The following is a 15,577-nucleotide window of genomic DNA, read 5'->3' as shown; positions in this document are numbered from 1 at the left end:
TCGGGTCGCCTACATGTTTGTAAGTGTGCAGCTGAGAATCAAAACTTTTTTGTGGTAGAAGTTCAGTCCGGTACTTATTGGATACAAATAATAATAAACACTGTTTATTGTTTAAACTTATGTTTAAAGTGACCTGGTCTTTGTTCTTTTTGGATCTGAACATAAATTCAAAGAAAGGTCTAGCATTCATTGCTCATAAAATTGAAGTTTAAGAAAAGGGTTTTTACAGAAGAATAGATTTAATATGTTTTATAAGGGAACAAAAAATTGAGTGCTCTGAAATTAATAATTTAACTAGTTAGAAAACTCTTTCAGAGGATACATTTCTTTTTGATAACCTCATTAGCTTTCTTTATAGATGCAGTGTCTTTATTATAAAGCTCTGGACAATTTTTAACTGCCTGAGTTTATTAACAAGCAATTCTGTGCTAACCTCTGGAATCCTAGCATTTTTAGAGAGTGGGAAAAAAAATCTCATGTAACATTTCTGTCGGCCTCTTTTTATTTTTTCTTTTTTTTGGTGCTTACATAGAATATCTCCAAGCAAGATCTTTTAGAACAGAATCTTTTTTTAAATAAGAAAATATCCTTATAAAGAAAGGATAATTATTCTTTAAAAAAAATAAAGAAAGAAAAACACTAAGTCAGATGAAGTTGATGGTGCACTGGTTATTTTTTCTGAATGCCCGAAACAAAAAGTATTATTCTAATGATAAGACATCCTATCAACATTTGTCTCTCTGTTAAAGCCTAGTACGTATTTTGGATTGGAAACAGGTAATCTCTTTGCACGATAAACTTGAATAGCCAGAAACAATTTCTTTTATAAACTAATACCTTAAAATATTGTTTCATGGGAGTTCGGACGAAGAAGAGAAGTTTCATCAGTCTCATTTATAGTGGGAAGGAGAGAATCTTTTCAAGAGGGGAAGGAATTTGCTACAAACCTAGAATAAACATTTTAAATTCTAAACTATTATGAAACACAAGGTCTCAAATCTCTGTTCTAAGTTCTTAAACTTTGTTGTGTTGCTCTCCTTACCATAGTTCAGGCAGCTAAAACAGGATAACTCTTGATTCTTGGGGTCTCATTTCCTCCTGTTTTCCACTGTGATTCAAGACATGTTTTTCTTTGACTTAGAATTACACAGCTTAAAAGAAATTTGGGCAATCGTGTAACTCACATAGTCTAGGACACTTGTTTTTAGATTTGGGGTCGTTGCCATCTGAATTGTGACATCAGTATTCATGTGTGTTCTCTTTTCTCTCTTTCATGTTTCGTGGTTTGTACATTGCTCGATTCTCCCAAAACGGTCTTGTATTTTAGGACTGCGGTGTCTGACTTCTCTCATTCTGCGGGTGGAAGCACTGCTGGGTTGGCTCCCACGTTTGGAACGAGAATCTGATGCTCATTGTGTCGCTCTGGCAGAGGGAGTTGGGGCCACCTGTCAGGGTGGAGTGATTCCCACACACACACACCACGCCGTGCCAGTTTTAAGGCAGCAGAGATGCCAGGCATCGAGTGGTGAAGAGGGTAGCTCCTACAATGTGATGCTTTTTTCTGAAAGAAGAGCCTCCCACTTGAAAGCAGTGCCAAATCCGAGGCGCAGTGCTTCATTAAATTGATCACATCTGTTGGCACTTGTGGGTGTTGGCACTGACGGGTGTCTTTCTGTTAGTGCATGTGGGTGTTTTATTCCCGCCCCCCCCCTTGCTCCTTCCCCCACCCCCATCCCCACTGCCTATTAGCCTTTGCCTCCCTTTACCTAAGTGATTGGATTATCTCAGGTAACAGAGACATATACCGAAACAAAGAAAACACTTTCTAAACCAGTCTTTATTAAGTTCTGGATTATAAAGTGTTGATGTTTGCGAATGCTGCACAATTATCCTAGTTGTGTTCTTAAGTGATGAGAGATGTTGCATGGTGTAAGAATAGCTTTTTAGGGTTTTTAAAAAAATTTCCTCTCCTGGGTCATTGGTGCTTAAAATTTAGCAGACTGGATGGAGATGAGATGGAGAACTCTGTCAGAACCTGAGATGCTTACACAGAGCTATGCACCAGTTAGAATTCCCTGTTTGGGAAAGACTTTTTTGAATAAAAATAATTCATAAATGCAACTGCACTGGAGGCGATATCTGCCTCAGGACATTTATTTTTACTGTTTTTAACAGTTAATTCTAAATTTAAAACTAAAATAATCAGTTTCTCTTATGCATTTTTAATATTACTTATGTAATTTTTAAAAAATAATTTATTTTAGGGAATGCCCTGGCGGTCCAGTGGTTAGGACTCCACACACTCACTGCCGAGGGCCCGGGTTCAATCCCTGGTCAGGGAACTAAGTTCCCACAAGCTGCACGGTGCGGCCAAAAAAATTAAAGTAAAATAAATAAATTTTAAAAATAATGATTTATTTTGAAAAAGAGTCTCTTACATGATGGAGATTCTTCCCTTGTGAGGGGGTTCAAAGACTAAATTAAAAGTGAAAAGACTTGACTTCTGGCTGTATTTGTTCACATTAACAAATTAATAACTTTTTGGTATTAAATACCATCTCATAATTGCCTTCAAAATATAGTAAGGCTTCTAATAGACATGGAAATAAATGAAACCATTGACTCAACAAATATTTACTGAGTGCCAACTGTATGCAAGGTAGCCTCCTGTTATCTGTTTCAGTTGCCTTATTAAAATGCTCAAAGTTGGAAATAAAAGAGTAGCTTGCATTAGTTATTAAGTAAAAACATACAAAAACACAAGTCCAAATTTATCTAGATTAGCTGTATATATTGGCAATTATTAGCGTTAGTCACCTTGACAAATTAATACTCAAAGAAAATCTTAAATTGGGGAATTACATGGGTGAAACTGTGCTAGAGGAGGCTTTATTACCAGAAGGCCGCTAGGCTGGGCTGTCCCCAAACTCAGGACCACTTTCCCAGTTGATTAATTTTTATGAGGCCTTTCTTGATTGCCCCCAGTACTAGAAACACTTTATCAATGCTGTGTAGGTTGGCCTTGGTTTATCATGCACCTATATACAACACATTTGTAAAGAGGACCCCTTTGATTTATACGAAATAGTTTAAAACTACAGTTAGCTCTTGAACAACATGGGTGTGAACTGCACGGGTGCACTTGTAGGCGGATTTTTTTCAATACGCACTTCAGTACTACAGGACTGGAAGCTGGTTGAATCCGCGGATGTGGAACCTCGGATACCGAGGAACGTGGGGCGCTGACTGTGAAGTTATACCGAGGTGTCAGGCCCTGAATCTCCAGTTCGAGTCAACTGTATTAGTTTTACCCAGCTTTCTAGTTTGGATGGTGGGAAAACTGAAGTGTATATGCATGCTTAGTCTTATGACTCCTGATAACATATCAACTGCTAGTCTGGTAGGGATTGGGGGAGAAATAATTGGATTTAAATAGGCAACGAATTTCGTATTTTCCGAGTTTTTCAAAGGCAGACTTGGAACACAAACACAGCTGTGCAGATCATTTCTTATATGAGCTGGGTCTCAGCACATGGTGTAAACGGTGCTGTGCAATAGGAAATACAGTGTGAGCCATTCAGGTCATAACAAAATTTCTACTGGCCACATTATAAAAAGAAACAGGTTAGATGAATTTTAACTATACATTTTTAGCCCGATATATCAAAAATATTATAATTTCAGCATGTAATCAGTGTACAAGTGATGAAATGTTTAACATTCTTTTTTTCATACGGAGTCTTCAAAATCAGGTGTGTGTTTGACCCTTCCAACACATCTCAATAGGTAAGAGGTACATTTCAGGTGCTCAGTAACTGCCATGCCTCCTCTTGGACAGTGGTGGTCTAGAATTTGGTTTTCTGAATGTGAAGCCATCACTGGGTTTACAACTGGTCCCTGAAATTGCCACTGTTGAGAAGTGACACTCATATTTAATAAACACTGAAACTGAAGAAACTTCTTCAGCAAAGACTCATCTTCATCTTTCGCACGTTTCCACGCTGGACATGTTTGAACAAAATCAGAAGTATAAGAGAAAAGTAAAGATTAGGGCTGTCCCAGAAGAGCTGTGATAAAGATTTGAGAGTTGGAGGGAGTCTGAGTCCCTTACAGAAATTTGGGATTTGAGAAGTGTGGTGAAATTATGGGGTGAGATTAGGGAGAAGGCTATCAATGAACCTGAAGCTTGTGGGTTTTTTAATGTTATTTTTCTGTATTCAGTGAAATCTCTGATTTAGCCAACTGAGGAAAAATCCATTTTAAATTCCAGACAAGTGGAACGTGAGCCCATCACTTCCACAGCCCTGTAGTAATTTAACTTTGCATTAATGCAGTGCTTTCAAGAGCGGTCCTTTGGGTGTTTTTTTTTTTTTTTTTTTTTTTTTTGTGGTACGCGGGCCTCTCACTGTTGTGGCCTCTCCCGTTGCGGAGCACAGGCTCCGGACGCGCAGGCTCAGTGGCCATGGCTCACGGGCACAGCTGCTCCGCGGCATGTGGGATCTTCCCGGACCGGGGCACGAACCCGTGTCCCCTGCATCGGCAGGCGGACTCTCAACCACTGCGCCGCCAGGGAAGCCCCCTTTGGGTGTTTTAATGGAGGAACTGGGAATTCTTTTCCTATCCAAAACCACTGGTCCGTGGGGGGGAAATTAATCCCTGTTACAGTCAAGTAAAACACAAGCTAATTCAGTTTTTCTGGGAAGAAATAGAAAATAATCAAGGGCCTTGCTTTTAATGTTAAGAACAGGGAACATTATATTGGGAAATCATATTTTGTTTCCTTAAGAGGTATAAACACAGATTGTGGGAGTAGAAGCTTAAAAAATCAAATCCAGGTAAAGGGGCAAGGAAGGGAGAAGCCCATTTGGCTTTTTTTTTTTTTTTGGCCACACTGCGCAGCTTGCAGGATCTTAGTTCCCCGACCAGGGATCGAACCCATGCTCCCTGCAGTGGAAGCGCAGAGTCCCAACCACTGGACCACCAGGGAAGTCCCTCCATTTGGTTTCTAGTGAACTACTGAACCTAATGCTTGGTGGGCATGAAAACAAATGGCTGAGGTCAGCCTACAACACCATCTCCCGTGCAGGGTGGTGTGGAGCCGGTAGGGGCATAGGAGCTAGGGTTGGGGTGTCTTTTACCCTGTAGAGGAGACTCCATGGTCATTAATGGGTTCGTTTAAGGGTTCTATTTGCATATAAACTGCTGATAACGAGAAAATCCTGGAAGTGGTTGGACGCAGACTCAGGATGACGTGTTACCAGAGGAGGGGCTAAGTGAACACACGTATGCCAGGATGGAGAGGACAAGCCTTACGCTGTCACCCTCCGTCCATCACTGTCGTATGGCAGAAGCCATGGGCGTACCCATGCTCTGGTGTGGTGCGTCGTGAGTGTCATCACCTTTGCTTTGCCAGCTGGACCCTTGTGCTCACCTGCTAAAACATGGGAGGCCTTTCTTTAAATCATATCCTAGAAAGAATTAACTAATAGCTTTAGGGTTATTTTGGCCTTTTTTTTTTTTTTTTTTTTAAAGCCTTGGTGTCTGTGAGCACTTGTCTGCTCATGATTGCTACCAAATACCCAAAGAAAATAATAAATTCCTGGGACTTCCCTGGCGGTCCAGGGGTTAAAACTCCACGCTTCCAATGCAGGGAGTGCGGGTTCGATCCCTGGTCGGGGAGCTAAGATCCCACATGCCAAGCGGCAGGGCCAAAAATAATAATAAATTCCAATAAATATGTAAACACCCCAGCACAGTCATGTCTAATGTAACAAGGCTCTGTTGTTGTGGCTCGTAACTGTGATCTCTTGGTATTACATATAAAACGTAATTAATTTCTACAAGTGAAATTATCCATAGTTTGCTTGATGGAACTAAATATTCCGATATACAGTGGTTTGCGATAAAGAGAACTTGGCTCGCAGGCACTGTGCCACCTGGGCTATTGGAGAGGCACTGCTCTAGGGCAGCAGGAGGTGGGGGGAGGCTGGCGTGGGCTCGCTCTAAGAAAGCGTGTTACACGACCCAACGTTAAAACCGAAATGGGCTGTCATGGAAACTGTCATGGAAAGTGACACCCATCACTGACGTTCCTGAAGTCAAGGCCCCATGGCCCCCGGCTGGAAACGTCTTGGAAGGGATTCCGGCCTTCCCGTCACTGCAAGGGAGATGATAGGCACAACCTCCCAGAGCGCTCCAGCTGTTCCTACACTGTGGTTCTGTGATTCGTCAGTTCCTTGCCCCTTCCGGTAGATAATCAGGTGCTGCGGATTCTGGAGCTTGGAGGAGTTGCTCCAAAGAGCCAGGCCTGGTGCCCGGGATGCACCGGTGAGCAAGCTTCCCATCTAGGGTGAAGCTTCTTGACCTTTAGCATCAGAATCACCTGGGGGGCTGGTTCAAAGGCTCACAGCTGGGCTCCACCCTGGAGTTTCTGAGTCCGAGGTTCTGGGTGGGGCCTGAGAGTCTGCCTTCCTTACAAGATCTCAGGGTAGGTCCATGGACCACACGCAGTGAGTGGCACAGGTTTAGTGCAATGGTCTCAACTGGGCGTGATCCCCTCCCACCCCCAGGACATCTGGCAAAGTCTGACATTTTTGCTCGTCACCACTGAGGGCTGGAAGTGCTACTGGCATCTCATGGGTAGAAACAAGGGAGGCTCTAAACATCCTACGATGCAGAGAATTTACCCACCCAAATGTCAGCAGTGCCAAGGGTGAGAAGCCCCATCTGGGGAAAATACAGAAAAATCAAGCATTTGCAATAAAGTGTGAGAAGAATGTAGGGATTGATTGTGCTGAGGGCAGTTTAGGTGCTATGCTGGGCCTAACTTAATCTAGGGGGTCAGTTAGGGGCACCGGAGTGTGTGAGACAGACCCTGCTCTTGGGCAGTCAGGCGTGCACACAGTAGGACCACTTGCTGTTGTTCTAACTGTGAATAAAGCCCAGTGAATTGGGAAGGGAGGCTGCCCAAGAGAGTGGGAGTGGGTCGCACAGCCTAAGTGACCTTTGGCAGCTGAATAAGATGGCAGGATTCTGCCGGGAACGTTCTAGCCTAAGAGAGTGGAACGTGCAAAGCCCAGTGAGCAGGTTGACCTGTGTGCCTGGAATATAGACCGAGGGAACCCGGAGAGAGGCTGTGTCGCCCAGCAGCAAGGCCTTAAATGCCATTCTCAGCACTGGGACCCCTTTATCATGTCAGCGGCAGGAAGGATTGGAAAGGCTTGCAGCAAGAGTGTTCGTTGTGTTTTATGGGACAGTGGATTCCAAATCAGTGAGGCTTTCTTGTTTGTTGATCATTTGGCCTGGTGAAAAGCCTTCTGGTGCCTCAACTATACAGCCAAATAAGACTTTTCTGTATTCTATTAATTCTGCCTGTTTGTACATTAAATTTGGAAATTTGACATACGGAGGGTCCCAAGAAAAGCTGAAAGGGTTAGAAAATGTTGGCCTTTGTGTCCTTTTGCTAGACTTGCGAATCTCTCCAGCCATCATAGCCTGTTTGTGACTAGGACACTTTCCCCGCCAGCCTACTGGGCCCTTAGCAGCGTGGGGTTCAGTCCTGTTCACAGTTTGTTGAGAGTCCAGGGGGCTCGGCTGGTTGCAGACCCTCGATATGTTGAGAGGAGTCTCCACCCACACGTAGAAAGTTCAAGGCTAGCAGCACTTCCCAACCCAGACCCCACAGCTGTTTCAGGACAGGGAGCCCAGGACTTTCATCCTGGGGTTTTGCTGATGATTCTTACATATTCACTTCACTCAGGATCTGCATCACACACACACACCCCTTAATTGTTGGTTTCTTGCTCAAGCAGTTTAATGAGAACCAAGGTGCATCTTTTCACTGAATAACAAGCTTGGCACATTTTGGTGACAAGGTGACAGATCAGCCACCCCCTTGCATCAAAGCCTCATTGAAAGACCCTCTCCCTCAAACCTGGGGTGGTTTTGCTGATTAATGTGCAACAAACACTGAATGCTTTCTGGGGTCCCGGCACTATACCAAGTGATTTTTTTTAATGTGTAGTTTTTAGTATGGTTTTTAATACATGCACATAGTTAAGAAAATTTAGACAGTATGAAACATTACCCAGTGAAAGTAAGACTTCCTCCCTCTCCTACCTGAATTTTTCTTCTTAAAACTGTTCAGAAACTACTGTAGTTAGTTTCACGTGTGTTCTCCAGAGATATGTTTTGCATTTACAGGCATAGTTATGTAACTTTTAACACAAGTGGCCAGGTACTTCTATATATTTTTTTCTCTCTCAAGTAGGGGATACATAGGTAATGTTGCCCCCATTTTATTGATGAAGTCACTGAGACGGTTAGTAAAAGTAACTCGCTCAAGGCTACTTGGTAAACGGCAGAGCTGGAATTTAGACCTGGAGTTCCGGTTTTAAGCAGAGGTGACCCAAGATTGATGGGCACCTCCTCCAAGCAGGTTCACTTTGCCCTACCTCAAACTTAGGTGTGGTTTAAATTTTTATCTTATTTTTTAAATTAATTTTTTAAATTGAAGTATAGTTGATTTACAATGTTGTGTTGATTTCTGCTGTACAGCAAAGTGATTCAGTTATACATATATGTACATTCCTTTTTAATATTTTCCATTATGGTTTATCACAGGACATTGAATATAGTTCCCTGTGCTATAGAGTAGGACCTTGTTGTTTATCCATCCTATGTATAAAAGCTTACATCTGCTCACCCCAACCTCCCCCTCCATCCCTCCCCCAACCTCCTCTCCCTTGGCAACCACCAGTCTGTTCTCTATGTCCATGATTCTGTTTCTGTTTCATAGATAGGTTCATTTGTGTCATATTTTAAATTCCATATATAGGTGATAACATATGGTGTTTGTCTTTCTCTTTCTTTTTTTTTTTGTAAATTTATTTATTTATTTCTGGCTACGTTGGGTCTTCGTTGCTGCACGCGGGCTTTTCTCTAGTTGCGGCGAGTGGGGGCTACTCTTCATTGCGTTGTTCGAGCTTCTCACTGCGGCGGCTTCTCTTGTTGTGGAGCACGGGCTCTAGGCACGTGGGCTTCAGTAGTTGTGGCACGTGGGCTCAGTAGTTGTGGCTCAGGGCTCTAGAGCACAGGCTCAGTAGTTGTGGTGCACGAGCTTAGTTGCTCCACGGCATGTGGGATCTTCCCAGACCAGGGCTCGAACACGTGTCCCCTGCATTGGCAGGCAGATTCTTAACCACTGTGCCACCAGGGAAGTCCCATGTCTTTCTCTTTCTGACTTACTTCACTTAGTATGATAATCTCTAGGTCCATCCATGTTGCTGCAAATGGCATTATTTCCTTCTTTTTTATGGCTGAGTAATATTGTGTATATTACTCAATATACTGTATATATTGTGTATACACATTGTGTATATATACCACATCTTCTTTATCCATTCATCTGTCAATGGACATTTAGCTTGTTTCCATGTCTTGGCTGTTGTGAATAGTGCTGCTGTGAACGTAGGGGTGCTAAACTTAGGTCTTTTTTAAATGTTTGTTCACCATCTACCTCAATGAGGAGGTGAGGGTGTCACAAAGGAACAGAGAGGAGCATCACATGTGCCCTTCTCCTCCTGAGCAGTTCAGCTCTGGCCCCCAACTTGCATCCACCAGCCACCCGCCAGTGGATAGCAGACCCTCCCTCCTCAGAAGGCCATTTAGGGACCATCAGTTATGACTGGAGCTCAGCCCCACCCAAGCTGCTTACTACAGTGGTCACATTTCTGGTGATGCTTTGACTTCCTGTTGTTGCTTGAGTGTCCATGCATGTGGCCTCACTGGTCCTGCATCCTGCATCCTTCAGAGCTATTCCACGATGGTAGCAGAGCAGACGTTCCTAAGCCACCAGGTGTTTAGAGAGCCCAGACTCCACCCGGAAGGGGTAGCCGCTCTCAGAGCAGTGCTGGACTCCAACCCTGGGAGTTGTCGAGATTCTTAGAGCAGATTGGGGATTCCCGTCGCCCCCTGTTGTAACAGCAGCAGCGACTGCTGGGTCCTGTGCAACCAGATGCAGTGCATTCACCCCCAGTGAGAGTTCTTGGCACGCCCTGTCAGAATGGCCTGTTAGGTGACTGGCCAGGTGGGAAGAAGGAACTTGCCCCCTGGGGACTCTGCCTTGAGATGTCTTTGTGGCCAGGGCTGCATTACAGTGCCTCCCAAAGGCTCTGTGCACCTGCTGGGGTCCCCTTGAGAAGGAGATGTGTGTGCCATGTAGAGGGTGCTGTCTAACCAGAAGTGTGGGTCTAACACACTCACCCACAGAGAAATGCTGTCCGAAGACCAAACTGTTTTTAAATTGTGGCTATTGAAGGTGCATGCTTAGAATTTTAGTTCCAGGTGTTAACAAGACTGAGCTATGTCGCATGACTTCTGTATTTGTCATTTCTCCTGATTGGCAGCTAACAAGGAGGGGACGCAGTCCACGTTCTGGGTGTTGCTAAGTATCGTTCTGGGAGCAGTGGCCATGCTGTGCAAAGAGCAAGGGATCACTGTGCTGGTAAGACCCGAGGTACCATCGGGGCCTGTCTCCCTACACCCCCTTTCCCTCCCGTAAGGACATTTTGGGCTGCCCTGCCCCTGTGACCTCTACTGCACCCCGTTACCGGCCTTCAGTCCTACACCATTCTGGACCAATTAATTACCTGTGCTGTCATGCCCCTGGCGGTTTGCATGGGAATTGACTGTCTCAGTTGCCTCTCATCAGAACTGGTGAACACAGAGTGGGGACAGTTCCTGAAGAGCGGTGATTAGCCCTCTTGGAGAGGTCCTAGGGAAAAGAGAAACAAGACTGCTGTGGCTTTTCTGGGGTGCTCTCATGTCGGCAGTCCTAAATACAGCAGTGTTCTAAATACAGCAGTGTTCTGACCCCACCTCTGCTCCAAACGTGCATTGATGTGCGTTATGTTATACCCAGCTTCACCGGAAACATCAGAGAGGAGAGGAGAGGGCTCTGAAGGGTCCAGGCATGCACCTCCTATGTCCGATCTAAGTTGAAGCCCCAAAAAGAGAGAGGCATGGAAATGCACTCTCCTTTTTCTCCATTCTAGCCAGTTTTCCCACCTTACATTATTACAGGGAAGCTGAGACATTAGGGATGTGCGCGGACGTAGAGAAATGGAAAACAGAGATGTGGGGGGGGGGGCTCGTATCGGAAGCTGTGGGAAAGAAAGAGAGGTCCGAGCTCTTTGGGGTTTGACACCAGCCGAGGCAAAGATCAGTGGTTTTATTGGGCTTGGTCTGTAGGATTAAGGTTAGCCAGCTAGGAAATGGCATAGAATTACTGTGCAAAGATACTTGAACTTCATGAGTTATTTTTTAAAAGTTTGCTCTAAACCAGTGTTTCTCAACCTTGGCAGCACTGGTATTTGGGGATGAATCACTCTTTCTTTGGGGTGTGTCCCGTGTATCATAGGATATGTTCCTGGTCTCTACGCACTAGATGCCAGAAGGACACCCACCCTCAGTTGTGACAACCTAAAATGTCTCCAGACATTGCCAGACACACCCTGGCGGGAGGAGGAGGACAAAATCAACCTGCGAGAAACACCGCTGTAAACCCATGCTTGTCTCAAAGTGTGGGTTTTGAGGACCAGTAGAGTCTGGGAGGGTGTTAGAAACTTATGATCTCAGACCCCACCCCAGGCCTGCTGAGCCAGAATCTCCCCTTAACAAGGCCCCCAGGGCTTCCCTGGTGGCACAGTGGTTGAGAGTCCGCCTGCCAGTGCAGGAGACACGGGTTCGTGCCCCGGTCCGGGAAGATCCCACATGCCGCGGAGCGGCTGGGCCCGTGAGCCATGGCCGCTGGGCCTGTGCGTCCGGAGCCTGTGCTCCGCAACGGGAGAGACCACAGCAGTGAGAGGCCCACGTACCGCAAAAAAAAAAAAACAAGGCCCCCAGGTGACTCCTACGTCCATCAGTGTTTGAGAAGCAATACAAAATTAGGTTGAATTTACATGAATAAAGATACGGTGAAATTGAGCAGGTTTCAAAAAAATCTGACTAGAATGTGGACACTTCAGTGATGAATTTCCACGGGAAGGAGGAGGGAGTGCCAAACTCGTGTTAGGCTCAGTCCTCGTGACGACATGACCCCGTCATCCCTGGGTGACTGTCCTATAGCTCCCAGGCAGAAAAACAAATGGTATAAGAAGACAGCACAGCTCAACAGGGAGCTTTTGCTTTCTAGAAAATGGTTCAGACCCAGGCAGAAATGGCCCTCTGTGACCCACTAAAATCATTCATCTAATGGGTGCATCAAATCAGGATTCTGTGAAGTGATTAACCCAGCACTGGCCTGTGCATTGGATAATTAATGGCTCCCAGCATTTATGGGAGGGGGTTAAGTAGGGAAGCCACCCTTGCTCTGAAAACCACAAATTACCACCGGCTTCTGATGATTTAGGATCTTCTTTGCCACGAAGCCCCATACTAAAAAGAGCCCCGTCATTGAGGGGCAGCTTGAACCGTCTATGCAGTGTCTGTTCTGACCACTTTACCTGCTTCCGGCAGGGAGTTCGGCCACATGACGTGGCTTGCAGTGGCCCCGTTTGTAGGAAGTCCACTGCAGGGTAGAGAGTAGAGTCCAAGGCCAGATGAGCCTTCAGCCTGTGACCGTAGGTGTCATAGCTTCAAGAGCAGCCATCACCTGCTAGAAAGGAGCTATCGTGATGCTACTGGAAGCTGTTAGCAGCAATGGAGCTGCAGTATCACACTCCCAAGGGCCAGTGGCTCCACATAATTGGAGTTATTTGTCACCCCCCTAAAAGTTGTGGGCAGCGGTGGCTGTCCTCCACACAGGCGGGTCAGGCTGGCCGAGGCTCTGCCGTCTTCAGGGTGTGGTCTCCAGTGTCACTCTGAATAGCTCCATCATCTCTGCCACAGCTGGACAGGAAACCGAGGGGGGCGGGGCGCCCCAGTCTATGTCCAAACCTCCAAGATGGCACGTTATCACTTCTGCCCACATCCCATAGGCTGGAACTCAGTCACGTGACCATGCTTTCCTGCAGGGCTGGCTGTGTGCCCGGCAGGAAGGGAGATCTAGCGGACAGCCAGGAGTGTGAACCTGAGAGGTCTCCGGAGCCCCACCGGAGACTCTACGTTCTGCTCCCTCTCTTCCGTGGCATTTGCCCAAATCAGGCAGCACCTGGGGTTCCTGAAGTGTAATTACTTACTTGGCTGGATTTTCAAGGTTGATGACTGCCTTTATCTTCTTAGACGTGACCACTGCACAGGTGTTGGCTCTTACAACTAAGGGACTTGTATAGTAAAGAAAAAAATGGAAGAGGGGGCCTCTGCAGAGCTTCTCCTGGGAACCCCAAAGGTCTAGCTCTCCTGCATCTTATAGTACTTTTATTTACTAGATAATAAATTTGATATAATACATGAGCTCATTTCATAGGAACAGTAAGATTTTTCGGTTTTGTTTTTAGAGCTAAAGAGGTAATCTGTGATGATCTAATCCAGGACATTTCTTGTCTAGATTCAGCAATAAAATTGTGACGGATAATTGTTATCTAATCAGAGTTAGGCTGCCCCATCCCTGATTCCTTGCTTTGCTCTCTTAGGGTCTGAATGCCGTCTTTGACATCTTGGTGATAGGCAAATTAAATGTTCTGGAACTGGTCCAGAAGGTACTACATAAGGACCGATCATTAGAGGTGAGTATCTGCTTTTGTCTCCAGCCCAGATGCGGAAAATGTCAAGTACCAGCGGATTTAAAATGCCATTTTCAAAGTATTTCTTGCGACTTTGAATTCTAAAATAGCCAGCCCTTTAAAGCACGGTGTCAGTGCGGTTCAGCCAGAACTGCTGCACCTTTGTACCTGTCATGGCCACACTTTTATCTGAAAACTCTGAGACGTCAGGGGTCTTGCGGTGTCCTTTCAGAACACTGGCATGCTCAGGACTGAGGGCCTCCTCTTCAGAATGAGTCTCCTGGCCTTGGGGGGAACAGGGGTGCTCTACGTGCGCTGGAAGATCATGGGCACCGGCCCTCCGACCTTCACCGAAGTCGACAACCCTGCCTCCTTCGCCAGTAGCATGCTGGTCAGGGTGAGTCCTGAGTCTGCCCTCCGATGGGTCCTCTTCTTTGCCCACCAGATTCCCAGCTCTCCCCTCCCTCCCTCCCCTGCACCCACAGAAGCTCCCATAAGCAGAACACTTCCACGTGTGTTTCCTCTCACCAAGGATGTTCTAGGATGAAACCAGGTTTTTATTAGGGCATTGAGAAGGTATAAACCCTTCGTATTTCCTTTCTAAACAAAATTAAAGAGGAGTGGTTTAGAAAATGTCAGGTTTCTTGCCAGCCTCCTTAAATTGTCCCCTAACCCCATCACTTTGGTTATAAAGGAAACTGACATGGCGGGGTTAAGATAAAATATAACCAGATTGGCAGTATCTTTTTTTTTTGGCCACACCTCGCAGCATGTGGGATCTTAGTTCCTGGACCAGGGATCAAACCCGTGCCCCCTGCAATGGAAGCATGTAGCCCTGACCACCCCCTGTGGTCTCTTTAAAAGTCTATGGTGTCCAGACTTTCTTGTAAAGGTTTGCTTTTTCTGAAGGCAAGGGTATCTTAGCTGTGCCTTCAGAGACAGAAATCAAGGACCGTAGGACCCTATACTTAGGTTGTCCGGCACATGGGTGACCCCTGGGCCTCAGATTTCCTGGGTCACAGACCTTGGGCATCAGTGAGTAATCAGGACATAGTGTCACCAGAAATATAACAAATGTATAACAGAGTCTGGTGGCTTTGCTGTATTTTTATCTATTAAGAATCTCAATGCATTTAGTAAACTGCAAACTATAGCCCATGCCCAAGTAGAACGTGGCAACATCTTATTTTATACAACTGCTCTCCTTGAGCAGAAACATATGGATGCCTCCAAAGTGAAGCTAGGATATATTTTTTTTCCAAGTTCCGTATCAAATAAATGTTTGTTTTTCTTTTGACTGACAGGCCATAAACTATAATTACTACTATTCCTTGAATGCCTGGTTGCTGCTGTGCCCCTGGTGGCTGTGTTTTGATTGGTCAATGGGCTGCATCCCCCTCATTAAGTCAGTCGGGGACTGGAGGGTAATTGCTCTAGCAGCACTCTGGTTCTGCCTAATTGGCCTGATATGCCAAGCCCTGTGCTCTGAAGACAGCCACAAGAGACGGTAAGAGGCCAAGCTGAATTTTAACTTCTACACGGGGTGGAGTCAGAGCATTTTGCTAAATCCAGCACTGATCATTTTAACGATTTTGTGGAAGTAATATCTAAGGACCTTTATTTCAAATACATGTTTATGGCCAGGATGAGTTCTATCCATTTGGAATCCATGGCTGGCTTCAACTAGTGGGGAGTGAACTTGGAGGGGGGGAGTTGCAGATGACTGCTTTATCTGTCCCTCCCTCTTTCCCCGTGAAGCAGCATTTTGAGATCCTTTTCGCTGTAGGTGGTAAAGAGTAATTTATGGTCAGAACTGAGAGTGTGATTGATGTGTGTTGTGCCCATTATTTCACAATTCTGCTTCAGAAAACCCTAGTGGATGCTACAGTGATTCCTTCTCTTGTTATTTGGTACAA

At 45.5% G+C, this 15,577-nt stretch overlaps 1 protein-coding gene across 3 annotated transcripts in view; it reads left to right on the top strand.

The window, feature by feature from the left end:
• TMTC4 (transmembrane O-mannosyltransferase targeting cadherins 4) overlaps nucleotides 1-15,577 on the top strand; it is a 62,335-nt gene that overhangs the window by 23,694 nt on the left and 23,064 nt on the right. For all 3 annotated transcript variants that reach the window (XM_060129127.1, XM_060129126.1, XM_060129128.1), the window contains 4 exons: nucleotides 10,407-10,504; nucleotides 13,572-13,664; nucleotides 13,894-14,058; nucleotides 14,966-15,168. In XM_060129127.1, coding sequence (XP_059985110.1) covers nucleotides 10,407-10,504; nucleotides 13,572-13,664; nucleotides 13,894-14,058; nucleotides 14,966-15,168 — 559 coding nt within the window. The remainder of the gene's footprint in view (nucleotides 1-10,406; nucleotides 10,505-13,571; nucleotides 13,665-13,893; nucleotides 14,059-14,965; nucleotides 15,169-15,577) is intronic.

The sequence above is a fragment of the Lagenorhynchus albirostris genome, chromosome 18, assembly GCF_949774975.1.
Source record: "Lagenorhynchus albirostris chromosome 18, mLagAlb1.1, whole genome shotgun sequence".
Classification (NCBI taxonomy): domain Eukaryota; kingdom Metazoa; phylum Chordata; class Mammalia; order Artiodactyla; family Delphinidae; genus Lagenorhynchus; species Lagenorhynchus albirostris.
Note: the sequence above shows the minus strand (reverse complement) of the source record. Positions and strands in the feature narration are given on the sequence as shown.